This window comes from Eptesicus fuscus, chromosome 10, assembly GCF_027574615.1.
Source record: "Eptesicus fuscus isolate TK198812 chromosome 10, DD_ASM_mEF_20220401, whole genome shotgun sequence".
NCBI classification, from domain to species: domain Eukaryota; kingdom Metazoa; phylum Chordata; class Mammalia; order Chiroptera; family Vespertilionidae; genus Eptesicus; species Eptesicus fuscus.
Genome location: NC_072482.1, coordinates 45,688,318 through 45,709,114, shown reverse-complemented (window position 1 = coordinate 45,709,114; position 20,797 = coordinate 45,688,318). Strand labels below are relative to the sequence as shown.

Here is a 20,797-nt window from a genome sequence, read left to right as displayed (position 1 = left end):
CCTAACCGGTTTGGCTCAGTGGATAGAGCGTCGGCCTATGGACTGAAGGGTCCCAGGTTCAATTCCGGTCAAGGGCATGTATCTTGGTTGCGGACACATCCCCAGTGGGGAGTGTGCAGGAGGCACCTGATCGATGTTTCTAACACTTATCCCTCTCCCTTCATCTCTGTAAAAAAATCAATAAAATATATTTTAAAAAAAAGAAACATACATGCACCTAAAAGTCCCCACGCTGACCAAAATTCATGCTTCAGTTTATAGCCTATTACCTATTTTTAGTGTGTTGCCTCATGTTTATTTTACTACAAGGCAACAATGATATTCCTATTTGCATTTACATCTCGTGGATCATGAAGTTTCACCTCTTCACGAGAAAAGCTCCTTAGATGGTGCAATTGCTTTGACTTGGGTAGGAATTTCCCTGGTCGGGATACTTTGAGGATAAGGGGCATGCATGGCATTTTGTCAGTTTTGTGGTAGCGATAACTAGCCCCGCGAACTTGTGTTTAAGTGTCCCCTGCCTTATATCTCCACCGTGGAGCACGTCCTAGTTCAAAGTCCTTCCTCGGTAATATCTTTACCAAGGAACTTGGGAATAGACTGATTTTTCCCCATATAAACACTTTAAGAAAACGCATAGTTTGGGACTACCTGTAACTTATTAGGATGAGAAAGACTCACATGGTTTGTGAAGAGAAAAACAACACCAAAAAGCAAAAGAAATGGGAAGACATCACTGGACATCTGCATTCAGACTCAGTGAATATCAGCATTTCCTCTGAACCAGAAAACAATGGCCACTAATGTCAGGGCATGGGACAAAGGAGAGGGTTCTAATTTGATGCATCGTTTTAAACAAATAGTTACTAATATATATCTATAGGATCAACCCCCATCAAACTTATCCAAACAGCATTTGTTTGAAACTCACTTTAATAAAGTGAATGCTATACATAATAATGTAATTTTCATTCCAAGTTAATTTGACTAATCATTTATACTAAATAATATTGTGGTATTTTTCATATACAGGAAGGGCTATATACTTTATTCCCATCTGGAAAAAAACACACAAAAACACAGCCCTGGCCTATGTTGCTCAGTGGTTAGAGTATCAGCCCATGCACCAAAGGGCCTTGGGTTCGATTCCCGGTCAAGGGCAGATACCTGGGTTGCAGATTCAATCCCTGGGTATTCTTGGCCCAGTAGAGGCATATGTGGGAGGCAACCAATTGATGTGTCTCTCTCACATCAATGTTTCTCTCCCTTCCTTCCACTCTCTAAACATAAATGGAAAAAACAGCCTCAGGTAAGGATTAACAAAAACACACACACACAAAACATATTTGCACAAATCCTAAGGCAACTTCCCATTTTCCCTAATAGAAGCTCATCAAAAAAAGTTTTTTGATACTCGGGATATAAAAAAATAGTTAATTGTTAACTATAATATTAAATTTTATTTTAAAACATTACTTTTTTATGCTTATTTTATGAAACAATTTCAATCAAACTCTTCACAGACATCTTTCTTTGCCAAGGGCTTTTTCCTAATGACCAAGGCCACCTTAAGTCATCTAGCTGCTAGATTCTAGCAGGTTCCCAGGGTACATCGTCTGAGCTTCCATCTGCTTCGTTTGGGAAATTCCACCATTTGAACCAGCACATAGGATGCTGTACTAGTCTGCGGGAGCTACTACAGCAAAGTACCATAGAGTGGGTTTGTCATGTGAAACCTACTCACCCGTATTGGGAAGGTCCAATACTTGGAGCAGTACATTTGCGAATGGAGCCCCTTGAAGAGCTCTGCGACTGCTCTTCTCTGTAGGCCACACGCTATCGTGGGAACTGCAGTGACCCAACCGGAAAACCTGAATAAAATGGCAGCAATTGGATCCTGGGTGGCAGGGGCCAAGTGGTGGCACTCAGTGGCCAAAGTTTACCGCAATGGACAGCAGAGTCAAAGCAGCAATCAAGATAGTCGAACGCACACAGATCTATGGCATTCGTTTGTTACTCAGTGTTCTCAGAAATGAAATAGGAAGCCTGCTAAATTCTTTTGTGATCTGTATAAACCTAACAGTTGTAGGTCAAATGAACAAAAATCTAACTCAAATAATAAAAACAGAGTCACAGCCCCTTAATAAAGTCTCAGATTTGAGCCAAATTATAGCCTCAGAAGCCCTTGAATAAAGGGAAGGCTGGGATACCGTGACCTGATATTTTTTTCTGGTTTATATTTTCAGGTTCTAAGACCATTAAAACATCAGTTTTTAAGCAAAAGGACTTAATTGTTCTTTAAAATTCTCATATGAATAACATAACATTTATAATTTAAAAGCACACGAACATCTGTGATAATGATATATTAATGATCATAAAATAGTATATTTGGGTGATTGTGTTTTATCTTCGTATATTTGCATTTTAGATGTGATGTTGGAAAAAAACACATGACAATCTCTATTAGATGAACATTTATTAACATTCTACTTTTTTAAACATACTTTAATATATATTAAGATGTTTTTTAAAACTACTGTCATCTGATGGTAGTAGACAGTAATTGCTTACTTGAAAATATTAACTTCGTACATACCAAAATGCGCCACCCTCATCTATAAAATTAGATTACAAAATATGTTGAAACTAAAAAAAACAGTCTGAAAATTTTAAGAGGCAAGCTAAATATCAGCTATCCTCTATCTTATTATATGACACATAGCAACTTAATTATTCATAGTCCCACGTGCTTGTTTTATACATGCCTCCTATTCAGGCCTGCTTTTAAAATGAAGTCACTACATGGAGAGATTGAGGGGGTTAAAAGGGAGAGAGATCGCCCAGCCAGCATGGCTCAGTGGTTGAGTGTTGGCCTATGAGCCAGGAGGTCACGATTTGATCTGTGTCAGGGCACATGCCCGGGTTGTGGGCTCCAATCCCCAGTGTGGGGTGTGCAGGAGGCAGCCGATCAATGATTCTCTCTCATCATTGATATTTCTCTCTTTCTTTCTTCCTGACAGTCTGAAATCAATAAAAATATATGAAACAAAAAAAGGGGAAATAACTCATGGATATGGACAACAGTGTGGTGATTGCGGGGCAGAGGGGCGGAAGGTGGGTAGAGGCGGAAAAGGGCACAGAGGGGATACATGGTGATGGGGGGGAAATAATTAAGTCAGTAAAGAGAAAATATTTTAAATCTGTAATTAAATTTAGATTAGTTTGGATTATACCTTTTTAAAAAACATGACTTTATTGATTTTTAGACAGAGAGGAAGGGAGAGGGAAAGACAGGGAGAAACATTGATGTGAGAAACATGAATCAATTGCCTCCCACACGAAGCCCTACCAGAGATCTAGCCCGCAACCTGGGCAAGTACTCTCACCAATCATCTGCATGGGACAACACTCAACCAACTGAGCCACACCAGCCAGGGCTGGATTACACCTTCTAACATTGATAGCCGAAAGGAAAAGGCTTTGCAAAAGGTGAGTATGTAATAAAAACATTTTCCATAAAAACAAAGGCACCTCAAGCAGGACCACCTATATCTCTAGTTTAGGTCAGAAACTAATTTAACATTTTTAAAAATCATATAATCTTAAACTTTGCACTAAATGAGCTTGGCCTTCCCCTCCGCCCCCCCAACTGAGGTTTGGTGTACCTGAAACAAATTAAGCAAATTGTAAAGACTGTGGCTTAAAAAAATACATAATCCTGTGGAGGAATAATAAGAACCTCATCACGCAAACCAATTCTGAGAGGAAAACTTAGTGGCCCCCTTCCTCAAGAACAAGATACAAAATTACAAAAATTTTCAAGTTCTATTTATTTTTCAACCTTCTAAAAATAAGGATTCATCTCTTAAATATAAAGAGCTAAATAAACTATTCTAAAAGAGACACTGTTCACCTATAATCTAATGCTTCCCTCTTTAACTTCCAAAATGTTTGGAAATTTAATCCAAAATGTAAGAACCAACTAACCAGCCAACAATGATATTTTAAGCTAAGAATAACTACTTAGGAAAATTTAGCACAATTTCACAATTATTACAATATTACTATTACAATTATTTAGAAAACATGCCACTGGAGTATGAGGGTAAAGAAAGAACTTAGTCCCAAAAGGAAAAACTAGCACTACAAAAGGAAGCACTCTCCCAAATTCAAATAGCTCAACAGAGATTAGTTAGAGTTGGTTGCTCTGGACCTGAGAATTTGGCTCCAGCATTTATTTATGTATTTATTTACACTTTATAGTGTAATATGGCTCAATTAACTCACTGGTATGTGAAAATTAAAAAGGTATTTTAAAATCTGAATTATAAAAAAAAAATGTTAAAGTAACATATTGTAAAACAAAGACCTGGGAAAAAACCTCATACTTCTAGATAGACTTAGAACGTCAGTTCTCAACCTCTTTTCTGACATAATTCCATGACCTAGTCCAATGCGTAGACCCTTATTTGGACTAAATTTTTCAAAAATTGAAAAAGAAATAAAATATGACAGAAACTCAAAAGTGACCCAAATCTTAGTGGTACACGGATATTAGTTCCTCACCACGGGTTGTGGCAGACGGCATGGTGCAGGTTACACCTGTTCCCTGCATGCCAGCAGCAACGCCACAACCTGCTCTCCCACACAAGAACGCTTATCAGATGCAAGTGAAGCAAGAGAATGCCGTCTTCAATTTTCTCGGATATGTTTTTAAAAAGGAAAAGTACAAATAGTTTGTATGAGTAACAACTTGTAACACTTCACAGAAGATGGAGAATATTAGTGTGTTGGATACCAGTTAGTCATCACTGTTCTAGGATGTTATCAAGGCTTTAGAAAATAAAACCCCATTCCCGAGTGCAGGAATTTAAAACTTACAGTTGAAATTTTTATAAAATTGATTATTATGAAACTAACTATTTATATAAACCGGAGGTCTCAGACATAACCAATTCTCAGCCTGAAACCTCTGTGGATTCCTCCCCTGTATATAAAATACACACCAACCATGACTTTTTGATATTATAAATAGTCAGGAAACGGGTAGCGTGAAGGTTCAGATGCTAAAAGTTGAGGTGAAAAGTTAGAAGACTGGCTTTCATAGGGCAAGGTCTTAAGGCAGTAGGGTAGCTGCATCCCCGAATGAAGTAAATGCTAAAAACAGGCAAACTTCTGAAGGGCCAGAACTCCACTGAGGACAAACTTGGCAGTGTGATGGTCAAGTCAGGGCACGGCCATCTACATCCCTCTTGCCACTATTTTCAATACAGAGGCATGAGTTTTATCCTAGGAGAACATCTGATTATATGGTGGAAATCAAAGATGAGTGGATTGAAAAACTGTGGTACATCTACAAAATGGAATACTACGCTGCGGTAAAAAAAGAGTTCTTACCATTTGCAACAGCATGGATGGAGAGCATTATGCTAAGTGAAATAAGCAGGTTGGAGAAAGATAAATATCACATGATCTTACTCATGTATGGAATATAAAGAGAAACATGTTTTATTTTACTGTTATATAGGACAAGAGCTGGCAAACATTTTTTTGTAATGGACCAGACGGTAAATATTTTTAGTTTTGAGGTCACATCATCTGATCTCTGTTCCTTTCTCCCCTCCCCAGTCATTTTTTAGCGTGCTAGCCACTTGCTAGATCAGACTGTGGTTTGCTGACCCCTGATGTAGAAGATAAGCAATTCTAAAGTACCAACACTCCCCCAAAACTATTAGGAATTGGGGTTTCAAAGGACTGTAAGTGTAAGTGATTTATTCTAACTTTCCAAATGGAGAGCTAAAGGCTCAGAGGGGCCCAAATGACTTGCTTACAGCAGAGGCCAAATGCTCACTTTTCTCTCCTTCCCCTTCCATTTTAGAATATTTACCCTCAAATTTGAGGACTCCCTTTAAAATAAAGTATACTGAAGCTTTGCTATATTCACAGCTTAAGATATTTGCTTAACCAGATACTTTCTCCACATCCTTTTATCATGATTTAAAAATTCATACTAAAGTAAGAACCAGGAACAACTTACAATACTTTGTGTACCCAGGCTGGGCTGGCTTCTGAGTAGAAGCCTGAGCAATTAGCATTCAAGATAGGCATTGTTCTTTTCTCATTAAGTCCTCTTAGAACATCAAGCAGACAACTTACAGGAAGAGTCTAATATTAGGCATCTGTAATTTTTTCTATTACAATGAACATAAACTAAAGCTTATTCTTTGTACCTGAGTTCCCCACAGCATTTCTGATTAAAAACCTACTTTTATTACCAATGAAAAACAGTCTATAAACCAAAACAAACAGTCAGACATCAAAATGAACTTCCTTCAAATTCAGAACATGAATTTTAAAACTACTTTCTAAAACAATTTTACCACCCTATACCAGGAAAAAATCTTTCATGAGTCAATTCTGAATATAAGGTTTGAAATCTCTTGGACCTTTTGAAATATACTTATACAACATATGAACTTTTACACCATTATCACTGATAAACCATGTGTCATCCAGGTTGTTTAAGAAATGCCACCACATACCAGCTCCTGAAAGATCACAATTCCATCAAATACAGATTTGTGAACATTTTAATTTTAGCTAAGAGTTCATGTGTTTTCTCCACACCATGTCCTCACTTTTCAGGAAGAGAAATTTGATTCCTTTAAGATTGAAAAACAAAGATGGCCTTCTTCATTAAAAAATGAAGAAAAAAACATCATCACTTCTCCTCAATGATCCCTATGTGGCTCCTAAATCTTCCTTTTATTCTACTCTATTTAAAAACTCTTCTTCTTGAAGTTTCCATTTAAAGTCCTCTCTGATTCTTTCTAACAACTCTGGTTTAAAAATAACATCCAACGCAGTCATTGCCAGAGCTTTCGCTGTACGCAAAGTATAGAATTGAGCTTCTTGTGATCCTAAAAGGTTGAGAAAACAAATCAAAGTATTATTATAAATTACAAGAGGCCCGGTGCACAAAATTCGTGCACGGGGGTCAGCCCAGCCTGCACCCTCTCCAATCTGGGACCCCTCGAAGGATGTCCCGACAGGCCTACCGGGACCGGGCCTAAATGGGCAGTTGGACATCCCTCTCACAATCCAGGACTGCTGGCTCCCAACTGCTCACCTGCCTGCCTTCCTGATTGCCCCTAACCGCTTCTGCCTGCCAGCCTGATCACCCCCTGCCAGCCTGATTGATGCCTAACTGCTCCCCTGCCAGCCTGTTTGTCCCTAACTGCCTTCCCCTGTAGGCCTGGTCACCCCTAACTGCCCTCCCCTGCAGGCCTGGTCACCCCTAACTGCTCTCCCCTGCAGGCCTGGTCCCCCCCAAATGCTCTCCCCTGCAGGCCTGGGTCCCCCCCAACTGCCCTTCCCTACAGGCCTGGTTGCCCCCAACTTCCCTCCTCTGCTGGCCTGATCATCCACAACTGCCCTCCCTTGCAGGCCTGGTCCCTCCCAACTGCCCTCCCCTGCTGGCCATCTTGTGGTGGCCATCTTGTGTCCACATGAGGACAGCCATCTTTGACCATACAGGGGCAGCCATCTTGTGTGTTGGAGTGATGGTCAATTTGCATATTACTCTTTTATTAGATAGGCTAGAGGCCTGGTACATGGGTGGGGCCAGCTGGTTTGCCCTGAAGGGTGTCCTGGGTCAGGGTGGGGGTTCCCTTGGGGCATGGGGCAGCCTGGGCAAGGGGCCTGTGGTGGTTTGCAGGCCAGCCACACCTCCTGGCAACCCAAGCAGAGGCCCTGGTATATGGGATTTATTTATCTTCTATAATTGAAACTTTGTAGCCTTGAGCGGAGCCAAGCCTCCTGCTTGCTCTGTGGCTGCAGCCATTTTTGTTGGGATTTATTTGTTTTCTATAATTGAAACTTTGTAGCTTTGAGTGGAGGCCTGGGCCGGCCAGGGTGTGCGGAAAGCTTGGCTTCCTCCATTGCTGGGGAAACCCAAGCGTCCTGCTCACTCTGTGGCAGCAGCCATCTTGGTTGGGTTGATTTGCATACTCACTCCTGATTGGCTGGTGGGTGTGGCTTGTGGATGTAGCAGAGTGATGGTTAATTTGCATATTACTCTTTATGAGATAGGATTAGTTCTCAGGCTTGTTCTCAATATCTAAATTGCCTCTCCACTGCCCACCACAATATAGAGTTTTCTGAGGTTAATCTAAACTAAACAATCAGAAAAGCAGCAACTACTACAAAAGGAGGGCATGTGCCAAAATATTCACTTCTAACACTTACCTGCAGCTTCAGTATATTGTTCTGTGTGATTCAAGGCATCAGATCCAATGTAAAAATATGGATGAATTCCAGGAACCACAAAACTAACATTTCCAAAATCAGTAGATCCTTGGAAAAGTAAGACAATCCATGAATTTCTAATTGCTAGTCCAATGGCTATGAGATCATACTTCTCTCATTCAGTCTTCTTAGCACCTGGCATGATTTACTGTTCCTTCCCTTCTCGACATTCCCCACTCCTTTGGCTTCCATGACTCCACTCTCACCTGATAGTTGGGCTTTCTCGGACCACTCTCTGTCTCCTCTAGATTGCTTCCTTTGCTTGTGTCCTAAATGCTAGTGATCCCTAGGATTTCTTGGGCGACCTCATTAACTGTTTTCCATATACCTTTCTGATATTGACAACTCCTAAAATCTGGAACTTTTGGGAGTTCCAGATTCAATAGGCTACTGAACAGCTCCTCTTAGAAATCCTGTAAGCACCTCAAATTTAACATACTAATCATTTATACCACCCCCAATACCTCGATCTGCTCCTTCTCTTGAACTCCTTATCTTAATGAATGACATCAGCACCCCATTTTTATCACCAAGTTTTTCTGAGTCTACTTCATCAACATCTATTATTATATTTTAGGAGATACATCTCTAAGATGCAAATGTTTTAGTAATGTTTTTAAAGGGAAAAAAATCTAAAATAAATCCCAATAGACTTAAGATTATTTAAAATTGAATAGTTGCTTATTACTTCTCAGAAACCAAAAATGACCCCATATAACTACTTACTAAATACTTAGTAGCCTGCATACTGATGACTAAGAATGAATTGAAATTCTATTTCCCCTTTTAGTAGCTTATTTAAAACTTGTCTGCAATGGGTGATCATTTACTAAGTTATATAATGTCCAATCACTGGATTATACACCTGACACTAATATAATATTGTATGTCAACTGTAATAAAAAAATACAAAATTATTTTTAAAAATTTAGAATTAAGAAAATTTAACACTGGAAATACTTAGAATATAAAGCAAAAAGTATGCTGGCTTTCATATATATGTATATACACATATATATATATATATACTTTCATATATATATATATATATGTATATATATATATATTTTTTAATGATTTCAAAGAGGAAGGGAGAGGGAGAGAGAGATAGAAACATCAATGATGAGAATCATTGATCAGCTACCTCCTGCGTGCCTCCCATTGGGGATCTAGCCCGCAACCTGGGCATATGGCCTGGCCGGGAATTGAACTGTGACCTCCTGGTTCATAGGTACACACTCAACCACTGAGCCACACCAGCCGGGCAGCATGTTGCCTATTTCTAAAAACAAACCTGCTTGTTTGACACTCTACAATCACTGAAGAGTCCATCAGTTTCCTTTCCCTAACCATTAAGTTTGTGAAAAATATAATTAAAAGCATCAGCAATACCTCCCTACCTTCAAAGCTGTTAAACAAAACCAAAGATAGTATTCCTTTCCTCAAATAGCACAATACATAAAAGAATTTAATTACCTGAAGGTACGTTCAAAACTGCATCATCTTCTGAAATGAATTCTATTCCCAGCTTTTCCCCGTTTTCAATATAAGCTTTCCATAGGCTCTTATTGGGAAGGACATTGTAATAATCATGTGCTCCACCTTTAATTTCTACCTATAAAAATTAAAAAACAAATTCCTCAAATTCACCATCTAAATTTCAAACCAGCAATTGTTTTTTAATAGAAAGAGGTTAAGAAGGGGCATGTTCCCTTCTGGGTATAAACTCTTTCAAGTCTCTTACCGTACAAAAATGTATTCTGTTACTAAGAGTTCCTAGTACCCTATCTCCTTTGTTATGTATGCACCAAATCACATGAAGTCACCTAGCTCTACTAGCCAGAGAGTCTCAACTCCAGTCACCTCAGTAGGGTATGTGTCTGTGTGCAGGTGGAGGGGTGGTGTCAGACATCTCCACTTTAACCAGCACCCCCAAGGAATTCTGACGTAGGTGGTCCAAACACTCTGAGATACACTGCTCCAGGCTGTGGCTTCTACAAGAAGAAATTACACTTTACTAATATTCAGTATATAAACCGATACTGACACCACTGCCTGGTCTGAAAGGTACAAAGTTACCCTGAGAAAAAGAAGATTCATAATTCACAGATCTAGGTTTGATTAAATCAAAAGGCCAATTCTCCCTCAAACTAAAGATAATACCTAGGACATTAGCAAAAGCCAGTTATAAAAGGGCAGAGATGACATCTAACCTTAGCAACATCTAAATTAGAAACACTGACAACTTAATCAGATATTATAAGTCAGCCAAAATATAAAAAGTTACTAAAAAACTATTTAAAATATAGACTTAAATCCAGTAACAATGAACCTTATCCTAAGGAAATATTACACCTTGAGATACCAGTGAATGATCATAGTTCATGTATTCTTTTTCTACATAAATATTTATAATTATAAATAAACAAGGGTCAAATGCTTCCTTTTTTACTTTGGACACTTAACACATCCTGTCTGCAAATCACTGTTCCTGTGTGAGACACGGCTACTATCTGAACACATCTCCAGTCCAATGAGGGCAGAAAAAAATAAGGTACTGCACGCTCCCTCCCGGGTGCCTGCCTGCGCCTCCCCCCAGGCACTGCATCTTTGCCTTTCTTTCTCCTAAGCTCCAAGGGCCCTTCCGCCTCAGTAACTTGTTTCCTGAGTCCATGCATCCCAGCTGGCTCACTTCTACTACCTCTGTAACTTTCTAAATAAACTTTCTCTTATAATTTGAAAAATAAAAGGGAAGTATTATGTATGAGGGTTAGACCCCAAAGCTTCATAAACATGACCTCACTTAATTCTCACAAGAACCCTAAGCTAGGTTATATTATCTCCATTTTTCAAGATGAAATGGAGGCTAAGAGATATTAAATAACGTTTCCAAAAGTTACAGAATCAGTGAGGCTGAGAGGCACAGATCCAGATCTTGTCTCTCCAACCAGATGACTGGCGCCCTGCAGGGCAAAATTTATGTCATTCTGTAACTTCTCATGCCACTGTATGCCCTACATCATTGGTACATGAATGTTACTGACTTCATGGTGCAAATGAACAAAACCTCTTGACTAACTTCTGTGTCTATTTTAACTTGCACTCCAGGAAGCCGTAAGTACTTATGCCCCTGCTATACCTATCTAGAACTTCAACCAAAAAATAGCTTTTGCTGATTTTGCCCTAGAAACTATATAGAGCAATTCTAAAAGCATAACTACCAATAAGGACAGATATAACTTGCAAAAAGGCAGAAATTCTAGCTCAGCAGAATCAGTTATTCCAATTACTGTGTAATATGATGAAGTCCTCCCGGAGCAGACAATGAGTAAAATAATTAACAAGTGAAGACTTTCACATCAACTATTCAGTCAACTGAATTTACATACTCAAGACAACACCCAATGAAAAAGCAAGTAAGATTCTAATCTAATTTAAATCAAACAACCTCAGTCCACAGATGTATGTCTGATGATAATTTAGATTAACTCTTAAAAGTTCTTACTGTGCACCCAGTAGCCCAAGCTGCAGCTCTGAAGCAATCTTCTGCCTTTTTGGTCAAAACTGGAAGCTCTTTCATTGAGGGTGCACGGAAGTAATAGATTAATTCAGAATAAGAGGGAATGATATTGGGTTTTACACCACCATGTTTTATTATACCTATAAAAAGAACCAAATTACTGGAATTGAGCTTGGAGACCATTTCTTTAAGCTTAAATACACGCATAACATTTTCCAGCCAATTTGTACACAAAGAAAAATAATTTAAACGTATATGCTTCACAGAAACGCCAATCAAAGACTTTGCTGTACAACAAAAGTTTCTATATGTCATAGTGTGATACTTTCTAGCTAACAGGAAAAGAAATAAAATAATTGTCTATATGTACTTTATTCTAAGGAATTTATAAGAAATTATTATTCCTGACTTTAAGAAACTATTAGAAACTTTATAACTATATTAAGCCTTCTGGAAAATGCTTTTATTTCAGTAACTTATATTACAGTTGTATATTTTGATAAACGTTTGATATGAGAAGAGAAAAAACCCCGATGGTGTGAAGTTCTATAATTACCCTTGTACTTAAACAATTGCATGAGTATTTTAAAAGGCATTTGACTCAGGGAAAATAATTTTTATTCTAAAAAAAAATGTGTCAAAGATCACTAAGTATTATTAACTGTTAAAACAAAAGCATTTATTTGGAACTACACAGAGAAGGAAGGTTTATCCCTTCAAAATTATAACTAAAATAGATATACAAAACCTAATTGTATATAACCTGCTTTATAAAGTACTTTTTTTTAGAAACTAAGGTAGTGTAATTACAAACTAATTTAAGCCTACAGCTAAATCAGGTAAAAAAAAATAGATATTGAAGTATAACAATTTCCCAAATCATAAAGAAATGAACTAAAAAATAAATTTGTACCTTCAAGATCATACTTTATTACTGTATTGATATAAAGATAATTTTAAAAGATGTTACTTAGGATTAACAGCACTTGAGTAAATAAAAACCAATAACCCTAATTTCTTTAAATTGAGGAAATGACAAAATTTTGTTATCATTAAAAGATAGGATAACTGGAAAGTCAAGTTCCAACTTTCAAATGACCACAGAAAGGTCCTTATATAAAACTACTGACCTCTAATACTCAAAATGACTGTTCCATTTATATTTAATAATAATCTTATATGTCATCTGACCCACTAATAGGCAAACATCCTAGTGTCCTGCCACATAACTTCTGACAAATGTTTCTATACCCAATGTTTCTAATTTTTTAAAAAAGCAAATATTAGAAATTCTATTGCATTGAAATGTATTAAGTTCCATCGACTACACAAAATATTTGACATTCGTACCATGAACTCTCCAGGTTGGTTTCATTTGCTGTCGTAACACAGACAGGTTGTTGTAGGCAAGAACAGCAGCATCTAGTGCGTTCACTCCCTCCCAGGGATACGCAGCAGCGTGAGATGCTTTTCCATAGTATTTCACAGTCACACTAGGAAATAAAACATCATTGGAATTACCTTTTTTCAGTATCACTAAAGTAAGAAAAGCCAAGGAGTCAGAATTACCCAACTAGTATTCAAATTAATTCATACTGCTAGAATTTTCGTTTGCGAATCATTTGTAGCCATAACAGCAATTTTTGTAGCTTAGTTGTCGCTTATTACTATGTAATACAGTGGCTGACACAAAGAAGGCATTCCAAAAAAGGAGAGAAACTGATCAATCGACCTCCTATGCAAACTGAATTTATACACAATTACCTTCAAACAAGTATGCAATACTGTATTAGGTGCTGAATTTACAAACATGAAGACTCCTGTCTCCTTCTAGACTTCATGTGATAGTTCTATACCAAATGTCTGCAAAAACTCAGATAATTCTGTCTTAAGGATGGGGGAAGGTGACATTTGAAATGGGTTAGGACAACCTCTAAAAATCCGATTAGCGCGACCGGTGTGGCTCAGTGGATGAGCCTTGACCTATGAACCAGGAGGTCAGGGTTTGATTTCTGATCAGGGCACATGACTGGGTTTTGGACTTGATCCCCAGAAGGGGGCAGGCAGGAGGCAGCCCATCAACGATTCTCTCTCACTGATGTTTCTATCTCTCGCTCCCTCTCCCTTCCTCTCTGAAATCAGTGAAAATATATTTCTTTAAAAAAAAAGAAAGAAACCAGATTACTCTCAGACAGTTCAAAATAGAACATGTGTCAACATACTGTTTGCTATTCATATGCTTTTTAGGCGTTATTTTAATAGTCCAATTATGAACATCATATTAAATCTCAATTAGAAGAGGCTTGCCAAGTGTGAGTCAATTAAAACCAAGTAAGACATCATTATCTTGCGATTTACTTCTTAAATGTATAAATCTGGAGTTTTAGTCTCCAGTTAAGACAGAAAAGTATTCTAGAGACACGGAGGAAGGACGATGTGAAGGGGCAGAGAGAGGAGGCCATGTGAAGACAGAGGCAGAGATCAGAATCGGGCTGCCCCACGCCAGGAATGTGTGGGGCTCCCGGAAGCTGGGAGAGGCAGGAAGGGTCCTCCCACTACAGGTTTTAGCAGGACCTTGGCCCTGTCACCTGATTTCAGACTTCACGTCTCCAGAACTTTAAGACAATACATTTCTGTTCCTATTTAAAAAAAAAAAAAAAAAAAGACATAAAAGTATTCTAATAGTCCGTGTTCCACTAAGAAGTTTATTTCAACTTGATTACTTACTCATGTTCAGCCACATCAGGGAGATAAGCAGCATTCTCTTGGGATGGATGGGCCATAAAAACAACATCAAGGTTTTTAAAAGCCCCGGCTTCAATTAAATCAATTTTGCCACCACCTTCTTCTTCTGCAGGGGTTCCCAGGACAATTACCTAGAAGGAAATACCTGTGTCAGAACAAAATAAAAAATCCTAGTAGGAAAATATCAAACAAGCTCTCTTGCATACGTATTCCCAATCTATACGTCTTCTAGTATATGGACATAATTATTCATAAGCACTTTTCCAGTTACTTATTAGTTCTTCTCACAACAACCCTGTGTGGTAGGTGAGTGATCTGTGAGGTATAGGGTGAAGGGTCTTGCCCCACATCACAGAGCAAGTCTTCAGGGAGAGCTGGGATGAGATGCTCAGGCCTGTTCCTTATTGAGCTACCTCACGAAAAGATCTTAATTCATTAATCATTCATGAAGAACATTAAATAAACCTTAAGACTGAAGCATCCGTCTTATATAGAAACTGCTGTTTGAAATTTTAACCCTATTTGGCTTCTGTAAATGCCTGATTGCTTAAATAATAAGGAAAATAAGACTACTCCCACTTCAGAGAGGCCATTAAACCTTCCCTGGATGAAATTATCAGTGCTGGCACCAGGCCAGGCCTTTGGTTGAGGTCTCAAGGCCCCAGCACATACGGGCTCTTTAAGAACTTGCAAAGGGGGCCAGAAACACCCCATATTTGGGAGACAAAGAAGGTAAAAAGATATAAATAGGGAAAATTCCTCCATGTTGGGGCCCAGAATTTGAGAGACATTTTCCTCTGGACCCGTGCGTAATAAATGTAACTCCATCTCTCTAAGTATTGCTTGGTTCTTCTCTGGTTTTCTGTAACAAGACCATAGTTAGGAATGGCCAACTATTACACACACTTACTAATTCTTTTCTACCAATTCAACCAGGCAGATTTATTAGTCACCAAACACCTAATTAAACAAAAGAGAACTTTGCAGAACAAGCATTTTATTTTGATATCTCAGTTTAACTTCTTCAAACAATTCTTAAAGCAAAGAAAAATTATCTATAAGCAGCTAATATACTTTCAAGATCACATATAAGAACACAAAGAACAAGTTGGAAAAAGGCTGGCAAAGGGAATCTACATAAATTTCATTTCCAGGTAGGACAGATAACCTGGCTAAAAACTCAGCTAAACCATTCAAAATCAGAACTGTGTACATCTCCCAGTCTGGCTTTCTTTAGAAGTTATAAGGCACCCAAACTCTTAAATTAAGCTGCTTTAAACTCTTAACCCTTGACAAGTTAAATGTGATGACTTCAAATTTGTTGACTTCTATGAACTTGTCACAAACCCAGTTAAAGCTAAATCTCTCCAGTGTTTCATGTAACGGCAAAGAAAACCTCACCCCAAACAAAGCAAAAGCCTAACCAGATGCCAACACAAGCCCCCAGAGCAGAACAACGAAGGCAGCTAAACAGAAGTCACAAAAGCTGGAGCTGCTAGGATAAAAGTAAAAGGTTACTGACATTGGAAAAAAAGGGCTAAAGAATAAAATAAAACATTAGTCTTCCCCTTAACCTGAATGGCAATGACTGCATCTTAGCTCACAGAATGAGTATCCCATCAGGAAAAACAGAGGAACACAAGATTACACTTGCCCTACGACCAACATAAACATTTCCCCATTTACAGAACTGAGGTGTTTTATTAAAAACATGAAATAGCCGAAACCGGTTTGGCTCAGTGGATAGAGCGTCGGCCTGCGGATTGAAGGGTCCCAGGTTCGATTCCGGTCAAGGGCATGTACCTTGGTTTCGGGCACATCCCCAGTAGGGGGTGTGCAAGAGGCAGCTGATCGATGTTTCTCTCTCATCGATGTTTCTAACTCTCTGTCCCTCTCTCTTCCTCTCTGTAAAAAATCAATAAAAAAAAAACCAATCAAACATGAAATAAACATTAGGACTCAAAGATCAACTACATCTATGTAGTTGTGTGTGTGTATATTTCTAGAGGTTTGGTAGTTGTAATGACTGAGAATATCCTACCCAAAAACTAATGATTCAAGCCCTGCCCGCCCAGCAGGTGTGGCTCAGTGGTTGAGCGTGAACCTATGAACCAGAAGGTCACGGTTGGATTCCAGGTCAGAGCACATGCCTGGGTTACCCACTCATCCCCAGTGTGGGGCGTGCAGGAGGCAGCCAATCAATGATTCTCTCATCATTGATGTTTCTCTCTCTCCCTCTCCCTTCCTCTTTGAAATCAATAAAAAATATGTTTAAAAAACAACATGATCTCATTCATCTAGGGGAAATAATGAACAACATAGACTGATGAACAAGAACAGACCCAGAAACAAGGAGGCATGGATCAGACTGTCTGGCCTCGGGGGGGAGGGTAGGAAAGGGTGGGGGTAAAGGGGGAGATCAACCAAAGGACTTGTGTGCAAGCATATGAGCCTAACCAGTGGTTAAGGACAACAGGGGGGTGGGGGTATGTCTGGAAAGGGGTGTGGGATGGGAATGGGGGGACGAGGACAAATATGTGATACCTTAATCAATAAAGAAATTTTAAAAAAATGTTTAAAAAACAAACAAAAAAACCTAATGATTCAAATTACAACTCCTATGACTGCCACCAACAGAAGATTTGGGGGGAGCCTAACGAAGAGGGGCTGTAGGTTTCCCTACAATAACCACTTCCAAGAGACTGCACAACCTTGTCAGCAAATGGCAGTGGCTACAGTTACCAAAAATAAACCTCCACGAAAACCAGGCTTGGTTCTAAGTTCTTTCGTAAGGGAGAACCCACTCAATTCTTTACAAGTACATAGGAGGCAACAAAACCCAATTCTCTGCAAAGTGTAGGCAGGCCGGCACCTCAGTAAGTTTTACCCAGGGTCTCTGCCTTCGTACCAGGCGAGGCTGGGACGTCCGGTGGCGTTCCCACACCGGCCCGGGCTGGGAGGACTCAGGTGCGCGCGGAATGCGTCGGGTCCTGCCGTTCCCGGGTCGGTACCGACCGGGGCAGGTGATGGGAGTCCCGCGCCGGGTCCCACCTCACCTTCACCGGCGGAGGCGGCCCGGGGAGGGTCTCCAGAGCCCCCTTCACGCCCAGCGCGGCCGCCGCGCCGACCTCGGCGATGAGGTTGTGGCCGCAGGCGTGCCCGATGCCGGGGAGCGCGTCGTACTCGCAGAGAAAGCCCAGCTGCAGCGGGCTGGCGGCCGACGCGCCCCCCGGCGGCTCCCACTCGGCGCGGAAGGCCGTGGCCAGCTGGTAGTGCGGCTGCACCGTCCAAGAGGCGGCCGGCGGCTCGCGCTGGAAGAAGCGCGTCAGCACGCCGTGGGCTCGGTGCTCCTCGTAGGCCAGCTCGGGCTCGCTCCAGATGGCGCGGCTCAGGGCGCCCAGGCGCTCCGCCGCCTCGTCGATGCGCTCCGCGGCGCGCAGCTTCAGCAGCTCCAACTCCGAGGCGCCGCCGCAGGCGCCCCCCTCCGCAGGCCGCTCCTCTCCAGGGCTCATCGCGCCCGGAGCGGGTGACCGGTCAGCCCTCCGCTCCAAAGCTACCTCGATCTCCCCCTCCTGGCGCACCCCGCGCCTGCGCACGCTCCGAGGCCGCGAGACCGGGTGCGGCGCGCGCCGGCCGGCTCCGCAACGCGCCGCAGACCGGTCCCCCCTCCCCCCGGACCCCGCCTCCCGCGCCTCGCGGGGAGCGTGGTCCGCCCCTTCTGCAGCTCGCAGGTGCTCCGCCCCGGGGCGGGGGCGGGGGCGGGGAGCGCTGGGAAGAACTGGGGCTCGGGAACTCATCTCCCTTCTCCATGGCAGTCCAGATAACGGAATTAGCTCCAGAGTTATTATTACTTTTCCGCGGTTGCTTATTCCCCACAGCAGCGGAATGAGACCAGTTTTATTGGTTAACGGGCATCGGAGACAGACCGAGTGGAACGTAGCCCCCTGAAAAACGCCACCCGCCTTTCTAGAACAGTACCTGCAATAAAAAGTTATACAAGGTTTTTAGTTCATAAAACTATACAAAGAACACTGGTCAGTAGATTCTGTATACTTAAGTGTTCGGTATTGCCTCCCACCCTCCACTTCCTTCTCCTTGAGGTTGCTGTGTTATTTAAAAGCTGCAACTACTGTCTATGAAGTATAGTTTTCTCATTAGAAATAAAAACTTAGGAGTAGAGCAAGTGTCTAGCATAGCATCTGGAATGTAGAGAGCACATACGTATTAGCTGGTGTAGTCTAACTGAGTAAAGTAAAGCGAAGAATTTTAAGTGAGTTGTTTTAAAGCCCAAATCAGAGAGTTAGTAGAAGATTTATGGTCATGATTATTCATATTATTTTGTGGATGTGGATGTTTGTTTTGATCAGCAATAGCTTTGAAAGAACATATGACTGGTTTCGTTTATAACTTTGATGCTGAAATCAAGCAACATGATATGTGCAGCTGGTCTTCACATAATGGGTTCTAAGTTACCCAATGAAGAAATTCAAGAAGCCATACTCTTGTTTTTCTCCAGAGCGAAGCACAAAGTCTGAAAGTTGTCCTTGATGCCATGCCTATTAATAGTGTTAGGGGCAGAAATAGAATGTTGGGGACTAGCTATAGTTATCAGAAATATTAATCATGCTCTGCTAACCTTGACTGCTTTGTACTAATTAAAGGAAGCACATTCTAACCTGGCCAGGAGTTGTGCCCAACCCTCCTCCCCCCACCTGGGGGTCAACCTTGCCCTTGGGACCTGGAGTCAACCTTGGACTGCCCTCCATTCTCATTCACCAGTGCTTTGGTGGGAAGAGTAAATCAAAGATTTCTTTATTCTGGAGAAGCAACATTATTTGTGACTGAAATACTAGCCAAATTTATGAGATGATACTGGATATTATTTTGGACTTCAGATTCTTTGGCAAGACAACAGACTAATATGGTTTGTTTGTTTGTTAATTAGGATAAAATAAGGTAATAAAATAAAATCCCCAACACAAACTTGCAAAGCATGACCTAAATGAAAAAAAAAAAATACTTTGAGCCTGGCTGGCATGGCTCAGTGGTTGAGCTTCAACCTAAGAACCAGGAGGTCACAGTTAGTTTCGGGCTCAATCCCCAGAGTGGGGCATGCAGGAGGCAGCTGAACAGTGATTCTCATCATTGATGTTTCTAGCTTTCTCTCCCTCCCTCCCTCTTCCTTCCTCTCTGAAATAAATAAAAATATTTTAAAAACTATTTTGAGACATGGAAAAAGAAATGAAGTGAAAAAATAAAATGAAGAAAATTAGGGAAGAGCAAAGGCAAACAGAAGGTGCTGGGGGTGGGGAAGGAATAAAGTTTTAAAATTATTTCATCCACAGAGACAATGCAGATATTGCACCAGAAAATACAACACACACACACACACACACACACACACACACACACACACACTTACATGAACACTTTCAAAAATATAGAAAAAGGAAGCATTTCCAAAATTACACACAAATCTTGCCAATTATCTTTTCATTTAAAAAATTAAAAAATTTTGGAACCTGAACAATTTCCTCCAGAACCATACCCTGGCACTGCATGACTTGGGGGCTGCCACTGCCTGCACACAGAGCAAGCAAAGTACAGTGTCACCTTAGGTTCTTGGTTGTTCACAGCATCCCCCTAGCCTCCTGCACCCAAAATACTTATAGGTGACTCCAGAGATACATCTCTTTAACTGTTACCAGGTACCCTATAGGTAGCACATTAAGAAATCACTTCTGGCCGAAACCGGTTTGGCTCAGTGGATAGAGCGTCGGCCTGCGGACTGAAGGATCCCAGGTTCGATTCCGGTCAGGGCATGTGCCTTGGTTGCGGGCACATCCCCGGTAGGGGGTGTGCAGGAGGCAGCTGGTCGATGTTTCTCTCTCATCGATGTTTCTGGCTCTCTATCCCTCTCCCTTCCTCTCTGTAAAAAATCAATAAAAATATATATATATATTTTTAAAAAGAAATCACTTCTGGGGTAAGGTGTTAAAAAAACTGGCTGTCATTTTCCAGAAATGACAAACTAAGAGAGGAGGTTAGCTGAAAAGTGAGTTTTGATCAGGGGTGAAGGGACATAGAGGAATTGTGTACACATGGTTAAGGAATTAAATTTTATCTAGACAATGGCTATCTATCGGATATTATTAAGCCGGGGAGAGGTAAAACCAGGTTTTTCTTCTGGAAGAATAATTAATGACCACATGGAGGATGAAT

At 40.6% G+C, this 20,797-nt stretch overlaps 1 protein-coding gene across 1 annotated transcript; it reads right to left on the bottom strand.

Moving 5' to 3' along the window:
• Positions 1-6,575: 6,575 nt before the first annotated feature.
• On the bottom strand, positions 6,576-18,142 carry PM20D2 (peptidase M20 domain containing 2). Its single transcript, XM_008148736.3, has 7 exons — positions 17,632-18,142; positions 14,558-14,706; positions 13,181-13,323; positions 11,816-11,970; positions 9,787-9,925; positions 8,251-8,358; positions 6,576-6,923 (listed from the first exon to the last, which is right to left on the bottom strand). Exons 1-7 carry the CDS (start codon positions 18,085-18,087, stop codon positions 6,769-6,771), a joined length of 1,305 nt encoding a protein of 434 aa, XP_008146958.2. The 5' UTR covers positions 18,088-18,142; the 3' UTR covers positions 6,576-6,768.
• Between the last annotated feature and the right edge of the window lie 2,655 nt (positions 18,143-20,797).